Source organism: Cyanistes caeruleus, chromosome 9 (assembly GCF_971803275.1).
Source record: "Cyanistes caeruleus chromosome 9, bCyaCae1.hap1.1, whole genome shotgun sequence".
Taxonomy (NCBI): Eukaryota; Metazoa; Chordata; class Aves; order Passeriformes; family Paridae; genus Cyanistes; species Cyanistes caeruleus.
Genome location: NC_141709.1, coordinates 16,011,423 through 16,032,451, shown reverse-complemented (window position 1 = coordinate 16,032,451; position 21,029 = coordinate 16,011,423). Strand labels below are relative to the sequence as shown.

The following is a 21,029-nucleotide window of genomic DNA, read 5'->3' as shown; positions in this document are numbered from 1 at the left end:
TTACCCAGATTTGATAAGGAATATTCCCATCTTGGGAAGGAGTCATGCTTAGTAGATGGTAATAATATTAGTGTAATATTTAAAGTGTGCAAACAGGTTAAAATATATCGTTATGGGTTTGCTGAGGTATAAATTAACTCAGTGGTGCTATGTTGATAGTTTAATTGTCCAATTCATGTGTCATTTTCTACTTTGGATGAGTTAGGCACTGACTGAAATAGTCAACATAGACCTGTGAATAAAAATAATTAGGGAAGAGGCAGTGAATTTTTTCCAGGTTTATTTTATAACACTATTTACTTTCAGTCTACAATATAATTCCTGAAATGAACATACCACAGCAATTTTCAGGCAATTAACACATATAAGAAAGACATTAGAGAGAGCATTGACACAGCAAGCGCTTGACAGGCCTGCCAATGTCTGTTCTTATGGAAACAAATACATAGAAACTACTGGAAATTCTTTCTCAAAATGTCGGCTGGGGCCAGACATCAAGGGATGGATGATTTGTCACACACTATTCCCACAAATCAAACATTCTGAGCAATTACATAGTCTATATAAATATGCAAATAAACTTACATGAAACAGGACATTTTGCTGGTGTTTTTTACTTGTACTTTTCTGGAAAATGGCACATGAAAGCTACAGCTACCCTGATTACGAGGCAGGGAGATCACAATATCTAAATATTAGACGATGAAATCTAGTCTGTCTAAAGCTTGTTACAGTAAGTTGGAATATTTTTTACATGTCCATTTACTGATAGTTTTATCTGTGCAGTTCTATATTCAAATGTGCAAAACTGCCTCAACTATACAGTTATTCCATGTAGTAGGTTAATCTGAGAAATAGCTCAAGATAGCACTTTCTACCCAGAACAAAATACTGTGCAGCTCTGGCTGCAAATTACAGAAAAAGAATAAACATTGGTTGTGCTTTTTTGGGAGACCTGAAAATGCTGCCTTGAGAGCAAAAAAGGCCAGATTTGTAGGATCCTGAATCCCATCAGAAAAATTACACAAGACTTCTCTTAAGTAGGTTACAGACATCTCTGTCACTGTGGATGCACCCATAATATCTGACCCACTCCCAGTTATAGAACAGGATCAACCAATAAAAAGTATATCAGGACAAAAGCTCAGAGATCCTTGCACTTTAACAACTGTACAAAGAGGTGGACAAGTGGTCCTTGAGCCCAGTTCTGAAGTTACTGCTGATGACTACAATGGAATTTGGGTGTGAATCCGTTCACCTTCAATTCCTCTATCTTGAACATGATAAGACCAAGCCAACAATTCAGGCTACAGCTGTGCTTATACTTCAGTGCCTTCTTTTCCTGTTTGCCACATTTCCTCTTTTAAAATACTATCCTTTGGGAATAAAGAGCTCAAAAGTAAAATAATAACCTTTTGCATTTCATAATGAGATGTTTAGAACACTCATCTTCCTTCACATTACCAAACATTTTTCCAGCTATTTCAAAGATGTATTTGAGATCTGGGCACAAACAGTGCTTTGTTTCTGTATTTATGGTAAGATCTTTGTACATAAAGATTACAGATGTTTTCCATTTTCAAATAGATGGCATTGCAACTTGCTTAACTCAGAAGAAAGTTTCCATTAGTCTGGAAACAGCCAATGTTGGCAGTGCTAGCTGAGCGAACAGTAAACTGGAAAATACAGCAGATGTTACATGAGAGAGAATAAAGTAGGAAAATTAACAAACATTTGTCTCTATGCCTGGGCTTGCCCATCAGTTAGTTTCACTGTGATGGCCTCCCAGAAGCAAGTACTTGAAGGCAAGTATTTGTCTACTAGATAAACTGGAATGCCAAATATTTGCAACTTGCTCTAGGTTGCAAGATATGTGAGTCAGTCCTGTTGAAATCATTGTAATGTGATGCTAAAGTTGGGGCATTGGGGAAAACTACCATGGGGATTATCAGGTACAGAAAAAGCAATTTCCCAAGAAAAAAGCCATCACAAGGAATATAAAGCAGCTAGTGGAAAAAAATCTGAACAAGGATTATGCTCTTCCTTGTGGGATCACACAAATGTTTATGCAAACGACTTCCACTACTTTTTGTATCAGCTAAAGGTATAGATAAAATAAGTCCCTACATTAAGTTCAGGGAAAGGAGAACAAATATTTTTCCCTGCTAGTAACCTTGACTGCAACCTAAGTGAAAGATTGTAGACATCAAGCCTACCATGACTTTTTACACACTTTACTACCATTACTTTTTACAGCAGAGAGGATGAGGTAAAGTCACAGCAACCAAATAATAAAAGGAAACCTATGAAGTCTTTTGGGCATCAAGAGACTTTTAAATGCAATGGTAGAAACAAAACATTGTCATAGAAATGCCTTTTACCCTAGCTGACCCATCTCCTCATTTTCCCACAGCATACAAATAGGCCTAGGCATGATTCTTAAGTGTTTCATGAGATTTCTTTCATGTTTCACTGAAAAATGAGAAAAAACAAAACCACATCTTTGCAAATGCAGCTTTTGAACAGGCAGCAGCATGACTCATCACAAATAATGAAAAGCCATGCTAAACACTGCAACCATTAGAGAAAAGCTCTGAAAAGGGGATTCTCCTGTGAGATTCAGCACAGTCTTTATACTAAGAAGCCTGGGACTTAGTACAGTTATAACTCTTCTGACTTCAAAGACACCCAAAGAATGAATTTGACCCTGTTTGTTTTGGTAATGGCTGACTAACCAAAAACAAAACCCAAAAGGCTCAGGAAATGCCATGATAATCTTATTTCCTTTCCCCCTCATACAGCAAGTATAGAGCTCCCAGCTGACTACATAAAACCCAGGATGATGTGTGCCTTGACTGTCATTTGCCAGTGCTGCTGCTGCTGCTAGAAATCAAAGATTTATGTTCTCAAAGAGCTTTTTGGCAGAAACTCCCAATTGCACTGCAGGGTAATTCAATATACTGAAGTACATCAATGCAGTTTGTCTTGTGTATTTGCCCCCTGCCCAAATAGTCTTCTGTAGACTTAATGCTTAGCTGTCATTTCCCATATTCTCTGTCTCCAGGCAACAAGCATAAACTTGAATCTGCCCAGACAGATTTTGTAATTATATGTTTTGAACAACAAATGCTTAATTTAAAGGTGCTCTTTACCTCCTCAGCTCCTGCATTGAAGAGATTACCATGCCCTAGGATTGCTCAACTAAGTCCAAAAAGAGTCAGCAAATTCCTTAGAACAAGATGAGACTTTTTTCTAATTAATCCTTGTATTTCAAGACATTGTTTTGCATAGTGAAACGTAGCTAAACTCTATCAACATATTACTCTACTTAAGAATGAGAATTCAGAGATGCTTAAACTAGTAATGGATGACTGCTGTTTTGGTATTTGCATTGTGATCCATGCAAAACTGAGCATAAAAAGATGGAGAGAGGCCATTCCTTAAGTGGTATTTTTGCTTGAAGTTCAAGAACCTTTTTTCAAAATAAACAACTTATTTTCAAGATGTTCACAATGTACACAGAAATTACCTTCTTGAAGTAAGAATTGCAGAAAGAAGAGATTAATTCCCATCTACTCAGAGCATTTCAAGGGCTTCCAAGCAGAGGCTAAATCCTGGTTATTACTCTAGAATATGTCTCAAAACAAAAGACAATGACAATGTTCCCTAGAAAGTCGATGCTAGGGGAGTGAAGGTTGTATTTGTACGTGTCTTTACAAAAACATTCACATGAAATATTGTTTTAGAAAACTATCCCCAGGAGTCTGTGAATGAGCCAAAAACTACCTTAAGCATGCCACTGAAAATTACTTCTAGCTTTCCAGGCAATTTTGAGCACTGCAAGAGTCATTTTCCTTTGGCTAACTACCTCAGTGCAGATGAGGTGCTAAACCCTTTGGCTGGCCCCTCCATCAGCCCAAGCTTGCAATATTCCAATGGATGCTGTAAAGAAATTACATTGTACAGCCAGAAGCTTCTTTAATAAATTTGATCTCTAAAAATAATTGATCTACTCCCCGCCCAGCCCCAAACCCCAGGAGCAAACGTTGTTCTATGCCTCAGAGGACTAAAGCTCTTTGGAACCTCATGCTGCTTGACAGTCCCCAAGGCTGCTCACAAACAGACCTGATTCTGTGCATTGCTGACAGAAAATTGGAGGTTTCACATCAGTTTTAGGGAACTTAGACTAGATGGGAACTGGTGAACAGATACAGAGGGTCAGGCTCTATAAACTGAGGTTTCATAAGTTTTAGGTTCTTAAGTCCTAGACACATTGAGTTGTTAATTACAATTTCCCCATGCTGCAAACTGGAAGGATCACTATCAGTCACTATGAAGTGTGTGCTAGTACCCACATGGCTCACAGGTCATGGTGTGAAGCACCTACAGATACTTCCTTGGCAACATTAGTTTAATCCAGTACAGAAAGCAAAGGGGGCTGCTGGTATCCTCAGAAAGAGCCATTTATCACTCAGGACTCCAAAAGAGGAAAAACTGTCTCATACATTAGATGCCATCTCAAGCAGTGTCTTTCTGCTCTCAATGAGTTTCATGTGGTCTGATGATTGTTTCACTATGTTGTTTCCACACAGCTACTGTGTCATCCCATATTTACCTGTGAGAACACAACACAGCCCTCTTTCATAGGCAGTGAAGATGCCAGGGTCTGACGGAACATGTCTAGAATCTCCCCACCCACCACAGACAGACAAGCTCTACAAGCCCTAGCAGGTTCATCCCAGGAGGAATGCCAGTTTCTGTGTTTCCTTTTTTGAAAGTGCTTCCTTTGCTGCAGTTGAACAAGTAATACTAGATGTGCTGTTGGTTAAGCTGCCCATGCTCTTGCTTCTCCTGTAAACAGTGGTTGATAGAAGTTTACTACTGTTTTTACTGTTGCCACACCAACTCCTGCTCTATGTCCCTCCTGTAACTCACTTTCATTGTCAGAATGAGGTATCAGCTGAGTAAGCCCTGCCTCATTCCCAGTGTGGGAGCTGAACTGCTGATCAAAGAGCTTTCAAGCTTTGTTATTATATACCTGATGAAGGCCAGACAAAAGGCCAAACTATAGATCACGAAATTGCTTCTTCAGCGACTTATATTCTCATGTATTAGTTCTTCCTAGTGTTCATCTTGATCTCTGAACTTCATGGTAACTTCCCTGGTTTATGTGTTCTTGAGGCTCCAATTACAATTAGATGTCTTACAGAAGTCCGAGCATGATCTATTTGAATGTTTCCAGAGGTGTTAAGGTACCTCTATAAGTTAGTCATTGACATGAAATAGTACCACAAACAAAATGAAACCAAATCAAAAGCCAGTAGCAGGCTTCCTGTATGCTTTCCTGATTTTTTCTTTTTCTGGTCTTAAATATGCTTTCTGGGGTTAATTCTCCCTTCATGTTGCTAATTGTTAGTACTGCAGCCCAGAAAAATGTCCCACTACCAATGACCTTCACTAGAAACATCCATTTACTCTCATATTTTGTGTGTTTGGGACCATGACACACTATGCTCTATCCTTTCTATTAAATTTTGTAACCTTTTAGGTAGTAAAATGTTCTGCATCTATCCCAAACTGGAAGGAATTGTTAGGAAAAAACACCATAAACACCCTAAGCTAGGCTATTGCCTAGAATAAATACAGACAGCTGAGTTGGAAAATGAGTTCTCTAGTTACAGCTAAAGTTAAGGGAGTAGAAGGCTAAGTAATTCCAGCTAGTTTTACATGAGCTTTGGTCACAGTAAACACTGAATCATGTTATGTTATTTAAAGTACACTAAGCATGTTTTCTAACAGCACACTTCACTGGTATTGTTAAAGTATCTACCATTATCAGAAAAGGTAGCATATACAAGGCATCACTGATTCAAAGCCAAGACTTTTATGAAGACCCCTTTCACTTTCTTAGTTTATAAGCTCACCACTGTCTGCCCAACTGTTTGTAAAACACCCAGTATGACTGGGCCACAATATGCAACACCGGGGGTAAAAGACTGCACAGATTGTGCTCTGTCAGTGGTCAGATCTCTGAGGAAAGGAGCAGTTAATTTATAGAGATACACATGCAAGAAGAATATTTATGGATTTTACATTCCCAGATACACATTTTAGTAACATACAGGCCTCATCACCAAACCCAGTGCTGTCATCTGTTAATGCATGACATCAGTCTTGTTGCTCATTTAGAAAGGGTAGCAGATGAGATCACAGAGTCATTAAGGGCTGGAAAATACCTCTAAGATCAGCTGAACTACAGGCCTCTCTGAAGATAGCCTGCTACACTCAGTGTCAGCATGCAATAAACTGAGAAGTCAGCCAAGCCACAGAGACCTTTTTTGAGAGGGGCTAAATCACATGACAGGACCTCCCCCTGGCAAACTGACAGGGCCAGGCTGCTTTTAGCAAGGACAGCTACTCCTGAAAAAGGATGGTAATGGTGTAAAATGATTAGCATAGGAGACTGTTCAAGGGCAAAGCACATTTGCTAATGATGACTATTGTACATTAGCCTGCTGCTGGGTCCATGCCATCAGAAATAATTTGTTAAAAGGTAAAATTCTGGAGACCAATAAGGCACAGAGGCCTATTCCAACAGAAACAAATTAGAACAGAGACATCCTTTGAAACATGGGCAGCTTATACTTCACTGTGAACACTTGCTTATGAGTTCCAGGCTTTTCAACAAAAATCAAGCAGATGTTTCCATTCTCTTCTGGGCTGGGCTGGCCTGAATTTTGGTAGCACACTTTTGGCAGTATTCCATTGTTACTATGGCTGTTTGCAGTTGTTATTTTGCATGAACATCTATAAATCAAAAGGCTGTTCAAAGTGATTTTTTTTCCAACGTTTATTTTACCAAATGAACAACCATCATTTAAAGTACATTCCAAATTCAAACATCACCTAAATGGCTGTGCAAGGAACAGTCCATATTCAACAATGGCACACTCCTTTGTGAGCTAGGAAAGTACCATTCTGCCCATCTGTCAGATGGAAAGCAGGAAGTACACAGAGAAGCAGGGCTGATTTTCCTGACTTACACAGATTCATTCATAATTTGCCTTGGCTCATGGAAAGACACCATCTTTATACTCACATTTCTTGATTCGTGACACCAAAAAGAATGGTAAATTCAGTCCCTATTTGAAAATCACTGGTTCTGGGTTATAAAAGGTTACTACTTAAAATGTACAAAGTTCCAAAAGGAAGGGTGCAAGCAAGTAGATCCAGCAGCAACTATCACATGTCTTGTAAATACATTCTGTAACCTACAGGTGTGTAGATGATGTTATACTGACAGCCAAAATAACCATCTACCCAGGACAAATAGCAAATTCTGAACTACTCAGATTTTTAAGAATTTTCCCAGGAAATGTGAAAAGTCAGAAGGAAATTAAAAGAAATATCAGTAAGAAATCTTTTTTAATTGCCCTTGGTTAAGCCATTTTTTGTATCATCTAATTAGTCACTTTCCTGAGCATGCTAAAAATGTTCTCAGGTTTTGTGATAGGTTTCATCATTTTGCTTTTGTCACTGCCCTGGAATTATTGTCCCTCTTAAAAATCTCTTTGTGCAAGAAGTAATTTTACCTTTCAACATCCAATCACTGAATGTAGTTATCATTTTGCCTTTTACTGTCAAATTTCCATCAGTAAGAAACTGTGTCATCCTGAACAACCAATTAATTTCTATTTAATAAGTTATACTCATTTTGTAGAACATACTTTCTATTAAATTCTTGTATTATTCTTCTCATAACATCCCAGTCAGATTTCAGCATCCCTCTTGAAGTACTTCCAGCAAAATTGGACAATCAATTCCCCACAACATTTGCACTCATCCCCAACTCAGAGGAACTCTCAAACTCTTTAGAACATTAGCCATTCTAGCTACAGGTTTGCTATCACAGTTAATATTCATCTGATGATTCAGTATGACTTCCAAACTCTCCTCAGAATCTTGAGATATCAGGGCATGCCTTAATCTGAGGAATTTCATCCTTCCTAGACACACAGCCCTGCTTTCGATAGTATTCTTACATGTGTGAGCCTTAAAAAAAAAAGAAGATTCACTTTCTTAGAACTACAAAACACATATAGTTTGTCATTTCTGTATTGCAGAGGGCCACAGCAAAGGTCTACTTGCCACATTCAGGCACTATTTTCAGTGAAAAAATATGAAACACTGCTAAGGAAGAATCTTCATGATATGCAGAAGTGTGAAGGAAAATAGAAATCTTCAGCTATTCCTACATTAGGCTTTGTTATTGATATAAGCCTTGTGAACCAGAATTTGAGAGAAAAAAAAGCCCAAAACCTTTTTCTAGCAAATCCAATTGTTTTGTCATAAAACAGATTGGAGGAAAAAGCCATCAGAGACTCTCTGTAGACTTCTGAAGTGCTGAAATTAATCCAGGCATACTACTAATTTAGTCTACACTTTCAGAACACATGACAGATCTGAAACTTTATTAATCATCCCACATAAACATGGAAAGAGAGAGCACCTTGTTCATAAATTATTGTAAATCTTTTTATTGCCTAGGAGGATCCAATTATTTTGAATGTTTAAGTGACAAAATAATTAAATTATCAAAGTCGTACAAACCAAAGCATTAAACTAATTCCTATCCCACCTTTGTTTCTGAAACTGAGAGTATCTAGGTAATAGAGGTAAACTGGAAATTAGAGAGATTAGGCATTGTTTTCAGTAGCTAGGAGTGTTCCTGTAAATCAGGAAAAAGTTTGTTGGCAAACAATTCACATGTTTAGGAAAAATAAGGAAATGAAAGTCAAAACTAGATTTAGAAAATACAACTAAAATGATAATGGAGGAGAATAGATTGTAGGATCTAACTATTTTAGGATTCATTGACAGGATGTGAATATCATTAAAAGGTGGGGAAATGGAACATAAAAATAATTCCAAGATGTTGTTTTAGCAGAGGAGGGTTTGTGTCAGATTCTAGCTTTTTATATCAAATGTTTTTGACAAGCTCTACTACAGATAGCTTTTACATCCAAGAATTGGAAAATCACATGTGAATAAGTACATTCAAGAAAAAGTTAATTAGAGAATTTAAAGTCATTTTCTGCAAGAGAAACAAGAAGAATCAACAGTCAGGATGTTCTTCTGATGGAAACGTCTAGGTAACCAGGATAGAATCCCATTTGCTTGAGTCATGCTCATGATCTTTCAAAGTCTGACCTATACACCACCTCTTGTACTATTCACGTTGTTTTCACTACTGGCATTTAAATTACACTAAGTCAAAGGCAGTCCTATACTGCAAGCATTATACACAACAAAACCAAAAGGACCAGTATGTAAAAAATACTTTCAGAATGTCTTATGAGCACTTAGAGCTGCCCTGTGGATTTCATAACTGCTTGTTAGGGACAAATAAATGGGGAGATTCAAGCCGTGGTCAGTTTTTTGCAGCCCATCAGTGCAGACAGTGCACAATGGGAGCTGTCACCCTGGACCTTCTTCATCAAATACTGACAGAGGTAGGCAGATTTGCTCAGGGTTTATGGGATTAACATGGGATAGCACAAAGACTGAGGATTAGGATAATGTCTAGCTGAAGTAGGAGTAGGTGGAAGGGGTTGAGGCTCTCACAAGGTTTTTTGGAAAGCAGGCGTTACCAGTTTGGAGAAAGTGCAAGCCAGAACCTGAGGCATTGCAGTCAGTTCTGATGAAGACATCGTAATAAGGAAATTAAGGAAAAAGTTTGGAGTCAAAGGAATAAGGATTTGGAGGAACAGCTACTTTCCCCTAGTGGGAGCCACAAAAGAGACCTATTCCACTACCAACACTGCTAATTCTAATTGCTAATTTGCATATGGTAGCACTCAGTTGCAGTGTTAGATCAGCACTGGAAAACCCTATAAGCGCCAGTGCAGGACATTCACACAGCTCTGAAAACCCCCAACAGAACTATTTGTCAGGTCAAGTCCCTGAGTCACTATCTGGACAGAGAAGAACAAACCAAATTATGATAGGAGTTGTGGTCATAATGTGTGGAAATGGTTCCTTTTCTAATCTGTATTTCACTTATTGAGAACTCAAGCACTTATTTTATGGAATTATTTTAGTTAGCTGCAGAAAGCCAGTGATCAGATTTCCCAGTAACAGGAGATTTTTTCCAAAGTTCCCTGAAGTCAAATGGTTACTAAAAATCACTTATTGCCTTTGCCAAGAACTGTCATCTCTCAAGAGATCTCTTATTTGCAGAAGTTGTTCAATTTGTGATGTTACAGTGATACTCTTAAGAAAATGCAAATTCATTATATTTTTTTAACCAGCCATGATACAACAAGTATTCAAAACAGAAACCTGAAACCACAGCCTGATGGTATTTTATTGAAATATTTACAGAATTATTAAATTAATGAGCAGCTAGAAGATTATTTAAGAAATAAGCCTATTTGTTTAAAAGGCATTAAGTTCTCAAAATACAACACATATGAAGTCAAACTGTGTCAATCATGAAACACATTCCATGCACTTAAACTGGTAAAAAGAGTCACTTCAGAATAATACAACATTGACGTAGGACATTTCTTAGAACTAAAGAGAGCTAAGATCCCTCACTGTGTTTAAGGTTCCATTTCCTTCAGACAGATCATTAGGTTCCCCCAAAGTACCTCTCTCTTCCAGCTGGATGTCCAAATTGGTGTTATTAAAGTTTTTGATCCATCTAGCTTTAGCCATTTCTGAGCTATAGCATTAAACAAATCAATAACAAACCACTGCAACAATTACTGAGATATATGGTATAAATTCCAAGCAACACTAATCTAAGTGGCTGTCTCCTAAGAATCAAGTATTAATATGAACGTATCAATTACTTCATACAACTGGAGAAAGGGGATTTCCATAAAGAATGTTCCTGAATCTCAACAGAAAAGAATACACATATAAATAAATTCATTATTAACTTCTATTGGTTTTTGCAATGTAGACTATGTGAAAAGATATTGATACTACTTACACTGATGTGTGGTGTTCCTTCACTGAAAGGATAGGTTGCTGTGCCTGCTACTCACATTTTACTTCTCTCATTAATGACAGCCCACTGGAAACTGAGAATATAGAACTTATCATACAAACACTGGTCAGTCATGATGTAATGACAACTTTTGATCGCAATCCTGAGCTGCATTAGCCAAAAGAAGAGAACACACCAATGAAATTAGAGGATGATAGGTGCTAACTGGAGTGGTTGGAGTGTTCCTGATTTTTCTTTCAAACACCAACATCATGTCCAACTCAGTGTGACTATAAGCAAGATATGTGAATTAAATTTCTAATTCAAACCTCAAGAACAGGTTTCTTAATGTCTTGTAACTGCATCAGCTGTATGCCTGACAAAACAGCTAGATCTATTTGGCTAATATAATAGTCAGTGAAATGAGTAATAACCTGACAAGCCCCTTTTCCAGGTTAACACAATGCATCAAACCCTCTTCAAATAGTCATTTCACCTACAGGCTATACACATCTCCAAATTTTCAAAGATTTTGTTAAAATAAGTTATTAAAATAACTCCAGCTTTTGCAGACCATCTCCAAGTGCATTTGGACAGTGAGAAATCTATAAAGACCATAATGGATCTCCAAACCAACTACAGGTCCTACTTGCCAGGCTGCAGAGAAATTTGCAAAGACACTCTTCAGAAATTATATCTAATGAAGCAGTGCCATCACATGCAGATTAGCTTGGCTCTCCTTAAGTCACTGGGTAAAGAGCCCATTCACATCTTAAGAAGATATGACACGAAAAGGACTTCTATCGTCCCCAGAATATTCTTTCATACAACCAGATTATTCTTTGCATTCATGAATGGTAATAAGGTATTAACCTTTGATCTGACAAAAGTGTTTCCAAGGCCTATTCAGCCTCCAGGGGGGAAGAAAAGGAAAAAAAGATAAAGTTTCCACATATTGTGTTACATAGCCTGTAAAGGTAAATTTACATTTAACAGCTTGGTTTATCTAACAGCTTACCATCACTTTCCCTTTCTTCCTACTTGTCCCTCTTCTTCCACTGCTCTTTCCTGCGCCTTTGCATTTTCCAGTAGCCACAGTTTCACCTTCTATCCTCTCTCTTTACCACATTTTGGCACTCATCAAGCTTCCCTGGGCAATGATCTGACTCATCAGCATAGCAATAGCCACCTTTTAGCTTGGTTAGTCTCAGTCAGCTTAGTGAGCAGATTCAATGAGCAGCCAGCCACGTTAACTGTGGGAATATGGGATATATGGGATATAGAGACAGAAGCACGATGTCTCCTTTCACCTCCACAGAGCCAATAGATCAGTTCAAACTTCTTTCAAAATTTCACCATAAGTGAACACCAAGTAAACATCAGAAAGTCTCTAAGAGGATCCACTTCAGATTCAGGTAAAAATAAGGACAATAATACTTTTCTGATTAGAAAATGTAGCTATGAAACAGGTCTGAAATCCTGACAATCAAAACTTACACAAAAATAAGGAAACTCTATTATACCAAGTTTTTTGCTCCTAGTTAATAATCACCACTCTAAGGTAAAGGGCTAAGTAAACATACAGCACTGTGTGAAGCAGTAGTGTAGTATTTGAATCTGTTGAAAAATCTGAGTTGGTGACATACTGTCACAGGCATCCAGATGACTCCTCAGGTTCAGCTGCTTGCGCTGCATCGCTTGGCACTCCACACAGCCGGCGTCAGCTGGCCAGAGCCCCGTGTCATTGAGATGACCTCCCTGGCACTGGGAACAAACAGGGGACAGCTGATATTAACAGTTTGAGTGACTGACAAGATGAGAGTTTTCCCTCAGCCTCTGCTTCCAAATAACAAACTCCTCAGCAAAAAACAAGAGGTCTTCACTGAAGAAACCAGGCCTGTATTTGCAACATGCATCATCTGACATAAACAATCTTATCACCTCTGCTAACAATAAAGCTTTGCATAATCTTATCATGATTTGCTGGGTTTTTTTCCATTAATGCTTGGAAAGGCTTACGCAAAACAAATTGTATGTGGGATATTTTTTGCCCACCCACAGTGGAGGATACTGAATATCTGGAAGCACAGGAAGGATTGCCAGAGTCTGAAGTCATTGTGTTTTCACAGCAGTTTGAAGCTTCAGATAAATAGTTAAGCATACATGCTTATCATACATGTCAGCATGAGGTCTCTCATGGTCCCTGGACCACTCAGTAAGGTAAGACTGAGGCCTGCAAGGTGGCTGAGTTCACCTCTCAGCTGCCAGAATTCACATTTCCTACATCTTTCTCCTCTTGCTGCTTGTCTCCTTATCAGAATGAAGAGTTTTTACTCCTTATGCTACTGTTCCTGTCATCTCCTATTGAGCCTATTCAGCTCACTGACATAGTAGATACTCATGGATTTTGGAGTTAGGTTTGTATTCAAGTTTTCTTCTTAATTACCTTCCTGACAGATTAGCAAATATAATTGCTTCACAGATTAATCAGATGAAGGGAAGTGACAGGAAAATGTGGCTGGAAGTGTGGGAGGAGAAAGCAGTAATTCCTCTTTGCTCTCTGAGAGCTATCAGATAAGGCTGATCTCATCTTGCAGAATGTCTGAGCTCCAGTGCTACAGGCACAGACTAGTTGTTGGGCAGCTTCTCAAAGGAGCAGCGTGAGAGCTCTGCCCATGCCTCAGGAGAAGGGAGCCAGCTGACATAACCCACACAGGCTGCTGAATGGCTTCACCACCTCCAGTCTTGTCCCTGCCTCTTCTACACCACACCCTCCCCAGCTCCAGCTGCAGAAAGAGCTCTTCTCATAAGGAATTCCTACTTCAGCTGATGTTCTACAACAAATGATCTGTACTTTTAAGGCTTTCACCAGCAGCACTTGGTACTATGGCACCAGTACACCTGGCACTAAGTGCTCACAAAAATAGGTCTGTAAGGCCCTAATTCTGCTCTGCCGTCTTACTGAAGTCTCCTAGATCCAAACACCACAACTGTTCTCATTGTGTTCTCCAAGAGAATCATAAAAAAAGAATCAGAAGAATATGAGATGTAATTTCCTGGTTATGGAGTGGTTTATTTTCACTCAATTAAACATAAGCAAACTATGCAATAACTAAAGCTGGTTCTCAAAGTGCTGCTAAAAATTCCCCACACAGCTGGCTAGATAGGATTTAAAACTCTGCCCCATTCTTAGAAGTCCATATCTTCAGCAGTTGGAAAATGCTAGGTTGCAAGCAATGCATTCCACAACATGTTTAAGGTACCCACCCTGAGCATTTCAGATTCTTTGTGGGTTTTCTTGTTTCAGTTTACATTTAAAAAACAAAACAAACAAAAAAACCCTGAGAAAACCCCCCAAACCACCACAAAACAAACACAGTCCTATCAATTACCTGGGCACTTGAACACATTCTATTAAGAGTCTCTCACTGGATATCACCACAGTAATTACACTTAAACTATTCGCTGAAGAGGGATTTTTAGATGAGACACAACAGTGTTAAAGGTGCTTTGGAAAGCCTCCCATATCAAGAGGCTCATAAAATGCACAAGTCTAAGGACTGACAAGTCTGGGAACATGAGAAGGGCTACACAAAACATGGTTAACTGATTAAAAAATAATGAGTATACTTCAACAAAGTTCACTGTGTAATTTTAGAAAATAGGGGCAGGATGGTCCATATTTAGCACAATAGCACTTTTAGCTGGATTCAACTCTATCCTATCGACATGAGATAGACCCCTACCACAGAAGGGACATCTAAGCCTGTGCTGCATTCTAAAACCTCTCCATAGCATTGAAAGATGTCTGAGCAGTAGATGTATCACAAAATATGATTTTAAAAAAAATCAATGTGTTAAAAAAACCTGATGATAATGACAAATAGCAGGTTTTTTAGTATGAGTTTAAATAATTAATTAATTTATAGTTATGAATAGCAACAGGAAGGGAGTTGTACCAACTGAAACATAATAGTCCAAGGCTTTTCCTCCCAGAGATTTAGGGTTTGTAACTACTCAAACAAGTACATGAGGTAGAATTCAGCTTTATAAAATGGTACAAATCTGAGATTTTTGGATATTGTTTTGCTTCAGTAAGAGGACCCAAGAAATTCATTATGTTAAAAGACCTGCCTAGTAGGGCATTACTTCTCCAAAAATTGCCTTCAAAGCAAAATTTAATCCCTCCTGAGAGCTGGCAGGTGTTTTGCTATAAACTTCCTCTAAGATCCTAAAATATATACAGTTTTTAATAATTTCAAATGTATAATTTGATGGAGGGACATAAGCCTTATTTAGATTTTCAAATTTCTATTCCTTGTTAGTTTATTTTTCACCTGTAAAATGCCAAACTGTGTTTCTAGCTGGAGAAGAGACTGCCTCTCAATCAGTTGAGGCACCCCCAATAACAGACTTTTGGGCTAATTGACAGGATGGCTGCAATAAACATTTGTCTTGAGAGACCTTCAATGAAATTTATCTCCTCCCTATTCCTGCTGTCAGAGTCAAGGCTACACGTAGACAAATGCATAGGGGCAGTACATTTGCTCACTGTAAGAATATAGAGTTGCTTTTTGTACTAAGTCCAAAACACCCTTCTTGTGTTTCAAACACATTTACCAAAGGCAGCTCATCACAAAGCAAAATTATCAAACTAGTTAAGATGAACAAAATGTGATTCATTAACTCAGTAACCACTCTTTCCAGAAAGTACAAGCTATGTTGTCAGCTGATAACAATCTAATCAACTCCATTCGCTTCAAACTCGTGTTTTGAAAAAGTGAAAGCTTCTTTTTCTTACCTTTAATGCAATGTTTCTTCTCAGACACAATTGTTTGCTACTAAAATAATCTATGTCTCACTGTACCTTAGGCTAATTCTGTGTTTCAAAAGGCTGATGTTGTATGTAGAGTGTGGCCAGAGAAAGCCACTATAGCTCTGAAGACCATTCCAGGACTTAGACATTGCTCCAGAAATGAACAACAGGACTTGCATTTTCAGCTGTGAAAATGCTTCTATGGTTCTTCTAGATTTTGGTTCATGATATTGCATTTTTCTAAATTTTCTGTAAGACTTCATAATGAAACTCTCTCACCTTGTGCTGTAGATTTTCATTATTATTCTTAAATTAGGTACACAGTGCAAAAGGGAAATGAACAAAGAAATAAGTGAAGCCAAAAAATCCAACCTATATGACTCATTATATGATATGAAACACTTTCTGCATCACTCAGAGAATCTTTCCTACCAAAAGAAAAATAAACTTTTTCTTAAAGTTGCAGAATAGGTAGATAGTTTCCTCTGGACATGTTCCTGGCAGGCAGGTTCTGAGAAACCTTGTTCCAAGAACCCTGTGGACTGAAAACAGCTGTTCAGATTTGCTGCTCTAAACTTTACTCCATGGATACTCCTACTGGCAAGGCAGGCTTACCGGGCAGACAAAATGACAGCTGGTCCATTTCTTCTCTTGCACATAAATCCCATTTAGAATAGGATTAAGATAACTGGAAAACAACCTATTGACTGAACAACAAATCCTGCCTAGCAAGGGGATATAGATGATTCAAACAATTTAAAATATTTGAAGTGAGTTTTAAATAATTTCTTAATAATGGTCACCTATAAACAGAAGCAACATTCTAGAAACCTTCTTCAGGTTACCTCAATTTACTGGTGTAGATTAGGGAAAGACATATGTTAAATACTTTTCCAGTCTGTAACTATATAACATCTACAAGTAGTGTTTTAAAAAACAATTAAATAGTTTGCAATCATAAATTTATGAGAATATTTTAGATTATAAAAATTCTAAGCAATGCAAACCCATTGATTTTAACTTGATCTTGAAATACAAATCTAATTCCTCCACCCATTGAGTGTAAATCCCATTTATTTCAGAGTACAGATTCTAGCCTCAGACATCCTTACTTCTGATGTAATCCCTTGCTGCTTTAAATATTTTTTTAAACGTTCTGAAGTCCACATACATACTTAAAATTTAAGATGAACTTCACAGGGGACAAAGGTAAAACAAGTTGATTTTGGCTTTTTCAATTTGGTAAGGCAGACTATCTTAACTTACAAAAACTTAAACAGAAAGACTGTCTCTCTATTGGCTTCTGCAGGAACAATATATTTATTTCCACGGGGTGGTTGAATTTATTCTCTTATTCATAAACAAAACTTATTTAAACTCCCATGTAATCTGTCTCTTGATACACCTCAATATTCTTGTATTTAAACTTTGCATTTGCTTTAATATTGTAATTTTTAAAATTTCAGGTGCTGACCAAACAAAGCATGTATTAATATGTAAAAAAATAGAAATTAACTCTTCACTGGAGAATAAAAATGGGATCTTTGCAAGTTTGAACAAAACCTCAGGGTGGATCAGAGTATAAAGAAAACAGTAATGAATCCTTAATCCCCAGTGCAGAGGGGGAAAATCTGCTCATGCATATGGAGGAGTGATGACATACTAGAAAGAAGAAAATTAAAATTAAATATTGGTTTCAATTGAATTATAAGGCTGTAATTTCACCATCAAGTGTTCAATTCTGTAGCCTCTTAGAATTTGCTAATAATGAGCTTGATTTGCCACTAAGCTTCAGGTCACTGTACCAACATGTAAAATAAACCCCATCACCAAATCCTGCTGAGTTGAGTCATGCAGTGAATTAGCAGGAAAATCCCAAACATGCTGACTGACTCTTCTGCTGGTGTCCTTACAAAGACTAAAGTTACATGATACTGAAGGTAACAAAGGGATTTCAGATTCCTATTACACCTTTATGTTGTTTGATTTGCTTAGAATTTTTTCCACAACTGGATTTTACTAAGGCAGTTCCACTTGTTCTGCAAGTTCCCTAGATTGATTTTGGACGGCTGACTCTCACTCAGGTAAACGGAAAGGTCAAAATGTGCGCCATCCCTTAAGGCACAGAATGCTGTTTTCAGCACAAGTCTGCAGCAAGTCAGCTGAATAAAAATCCAGCCTGAGAGCCACCAGCATTTTAGATTCATCTTGGTAACACTGCAGTGATGATCCTGAAATCCTTACTTAGACAAATCTTCCCCTGAGTCCCAGATAGCTGACCAGTAATTGCACAGATTAACACTTGCATTTAATGAAAGACCTGACTGCTTAAAGTTTATCTTACTTCAGGTTAGCAGTTCTAAAACTCTTCCAGCTATGAATACAGGTTTTCTAAAAATTTCACCTACAAAACTAAATTGAAACAGCCATCTCAAAGAACTCCATGCCAATTACAATGCTAATATTACAACAGGTTAAAACATACTGGTGAAATAAGATAAATAATTTAAATAATAAACTTTATCAGTTTAAATAAACTTAATAATTTTAAAATCTGTTTATCACCAGAAGCATAGAAAAATAGAGGAAAGAGAAATAGGAACATAATAAAAGTTTACTTCAACCATGGCCCTGTAAGAGTCTGTTTTGGGCATTTAACAGTTAAAGAAGCAGTGGCATGCTAACCGAGCACATTAAAACAAAGAGTTGGCAGCTCCTGAAGGAAAAGAGCTTGTGCTCCACTGTTCCAACTTGTCAGTCAACTCATGCCAGCACTCTCCTTGTCTGCCTCTTTTCCACACCCTCATTACATGTGTCTGTCTGGACTGATCTGCTCATCTGTTCAGGGACTCTTCTGACAAGTCAAAAATTCTGCCTCTTTCTGCTCTGGAATTGGATCAAATCACCTCAGCTTTTTTTTTTGTAGTCCCACCAGGAGGTTTTTTTGCTTATGGTCTTATTCTGTTTGCCTTCCCTACTTGTCTGTTTTTGATTTGTAGAATGGAGGAAGCCGAATTGCTGAAAGAAAGATTCCAGGCCATAACAGTAAGTGCTCATAGTTATAATTCACTATTTTTAAAAAAAAGGCTTAGAAATAATATTATTAATTAGCTGCTGTCTGTTTGCTGAATAATGATTTATCTCAGGACAGTAAAAGAAAATACACTGTCTGCTTGAAATTGTTACTTAATTCTAGTTTATAAGATATTGCTTTAAGACAGCTAAGTTGACTGTGCTGACTTTATTATGGGTTGTATCAATTGTATTGCACTTTAAAATTAAATTCAAAGCAGTGAAAGTGTGTGTGCAAATCACTACTGGACAGTCTAAAACACACATTACTGTCATCATACTGAATGTTTGCCTGAAGGTCAAAAGGCAACTAAAGAATTCCAGAACAAATCAATTTTCACATTTCACAATGTGAGATTACAGATTTTTCATTTGCACTGTGGAATTAAATACAATTTCAGAATTATTAATGATCTGTCTTAAGTATTGCTGTCTGAAAAGTAAAAAAAAAGGAGAAGCTTGGATTAAGCAAATTCCTACCTGTCACTTTTCAGGACTCACTGAAGTTTATGCTGGTGCCATTAGAAAACATTTTCAGTTTCTCCTCTAAAAGGAAATCTGAGTGATGATTTCTAGTATGTAAAAGGAACAACTAAACTGTTTTTAAACTAATACAATCTGATGTTATAAAACTTGGCTGAAGCCAAATTCTCCTCTGATTTGATCTCCAGCTGAACTTATTCAGTTACAAAAGACTTAAACTGAAACAAAATTTGGCCCTCTGAGATGAAAGGAAACTTCCAGAAGGATCACTCATTCTCTTAGTTAAAAACAAATAATGGAAAAAAAGGTGTTTGTCACACTCCTAACATGATAAATTAGTTGTGAAACCCTACTAGCAGACTAAATGGTGGGCAGAATTAAAAAATAACTTACAGGAATTTAAAAAAAAAAAAAAAGTGAGAAAGCGTAACTGGAAATCTATGGGACTCTAATAGGTTGTGTTTTAATTCAGTTGGGTTTTAATTGTGGCACTTGATAAAAGCCAACAGGACCATTTATAGTATTTACTTGAGACCTGACACAAACCCACAGTAAGGTAATTTGAAACATTTTAGAGGGTTTAGAGTACCTTTGTTTAACTGCAATGTTGCCTGAACCAAGGTCATAACCTGGACTTTGTCTCTAGTGTATGGACTCAAAAGATAACAGCTTTGGCACTCCAGTGAAGTCCAGGCCTCACAATGTTTTATGTTCCCTGGGACCTCCAGGAGCAGGAATGGAGCAGCACTCTTGGCTGATGAGGACTCCTATGAATATACTGAGGTTGGCGTCCTCCAGCTGCAGCTTTGATTCCAAATGACTACTGGAGCAGTATTGTTTTAAGAAACTGGGCCTTCCAGTGTCTTGCACTAGAAGAAATAGGAAACCATATTTGGGTTCAGCCTATGACTTCATTTACCACACTTGATGTGTAAAGGAGCTAATTGCTCTCTACTTTCATCAATCCAGAGCATTCAGATGAAATACTTGGAGTGTTCTGACTGCAGAAACAAAGTAGCCTAAATAAGGTGAAGTAATCAGCCCTACAACCTGCAGTAAGAGTAGTCCAGGGAAACAACACACTGCAGTTACACTGGCAAGCTCCTCCGTGGCTCTGGGGAGGTTTGGCTCAAGTAAAACACCCGGGAATTTCAAGTGCCACCTACCTGATGTTTGCTGTATAGGACCTAACAGGATAGCGAGGGGCACTCAGAGCAGTCAACAACTGCACCTGCACTAAACCTTATTGGCTTCTGTTGTTAAATACCTGTATTCTTGACAGCAACAGAGCCAGTAGGAGTTTCCAAAGCCTTTTCTCCATATAGCAAGCAAAAAGGAAAACATGATTATTGGTTTTGTTCATGATATTGTTGTTATTAAATATTTTGATGCTCCCACAGCTCTGAATAGGAAACTTCTTCCTTTGTTATGTAGCTACCACCTGCTTCTGGTATCTAAAATGTAAAAAATCAAATGCCTTCATTTTGTTAGCAAGACTTTCATATCTTAAAATATGAAAACTGTAATACTATTGATGCTTAATGAGTTTTAATATCTGAAAAATTACATGAAAATAAAAATACCTTAGCTAAAACATTAGCTGCTCCATGGAATTTAACAGTATGTGCCATTAGCCAGGGGACTAAGACTACCAACTTTGGC

At 37.7% G+C, this 21,029-nt stretch overlaps 2 protein-coding genes across 10 annotated transcripts in view; one reads left to right on the top strand and one right to left on the bottom strand.

Annotated features, from left to right (window-relative positions):
• The window catches only part of FRRS1 (ferric chelate reductase 1), a 157,196-nt gene that overhangs the window by 84,962 nt on the left and 51,205 nt on the right, over positions 1-21,029 (bottom strand). The window lies entirely within an intron of this gene.
• The window catches only part of PALMD (palmdelphin), a 61,797-nt gene that overhangs the window by 19,184 nt on the left and 21,584 nt on the right, over positions 1-21,029 (top strand). For both annotated transcript variants that reach the window (XM_086841840.1, XM_023931884.2), the window contains one exon: positions 18,812-18,857. In XM_086841840.1, coding sequence (XP_086697966.1) covers positions 18,812-18,857 — 46 coding nt within the window. The remainder of the gene's footprint in view (positions 1-18,811; positions 18,858-21,029) is intronic.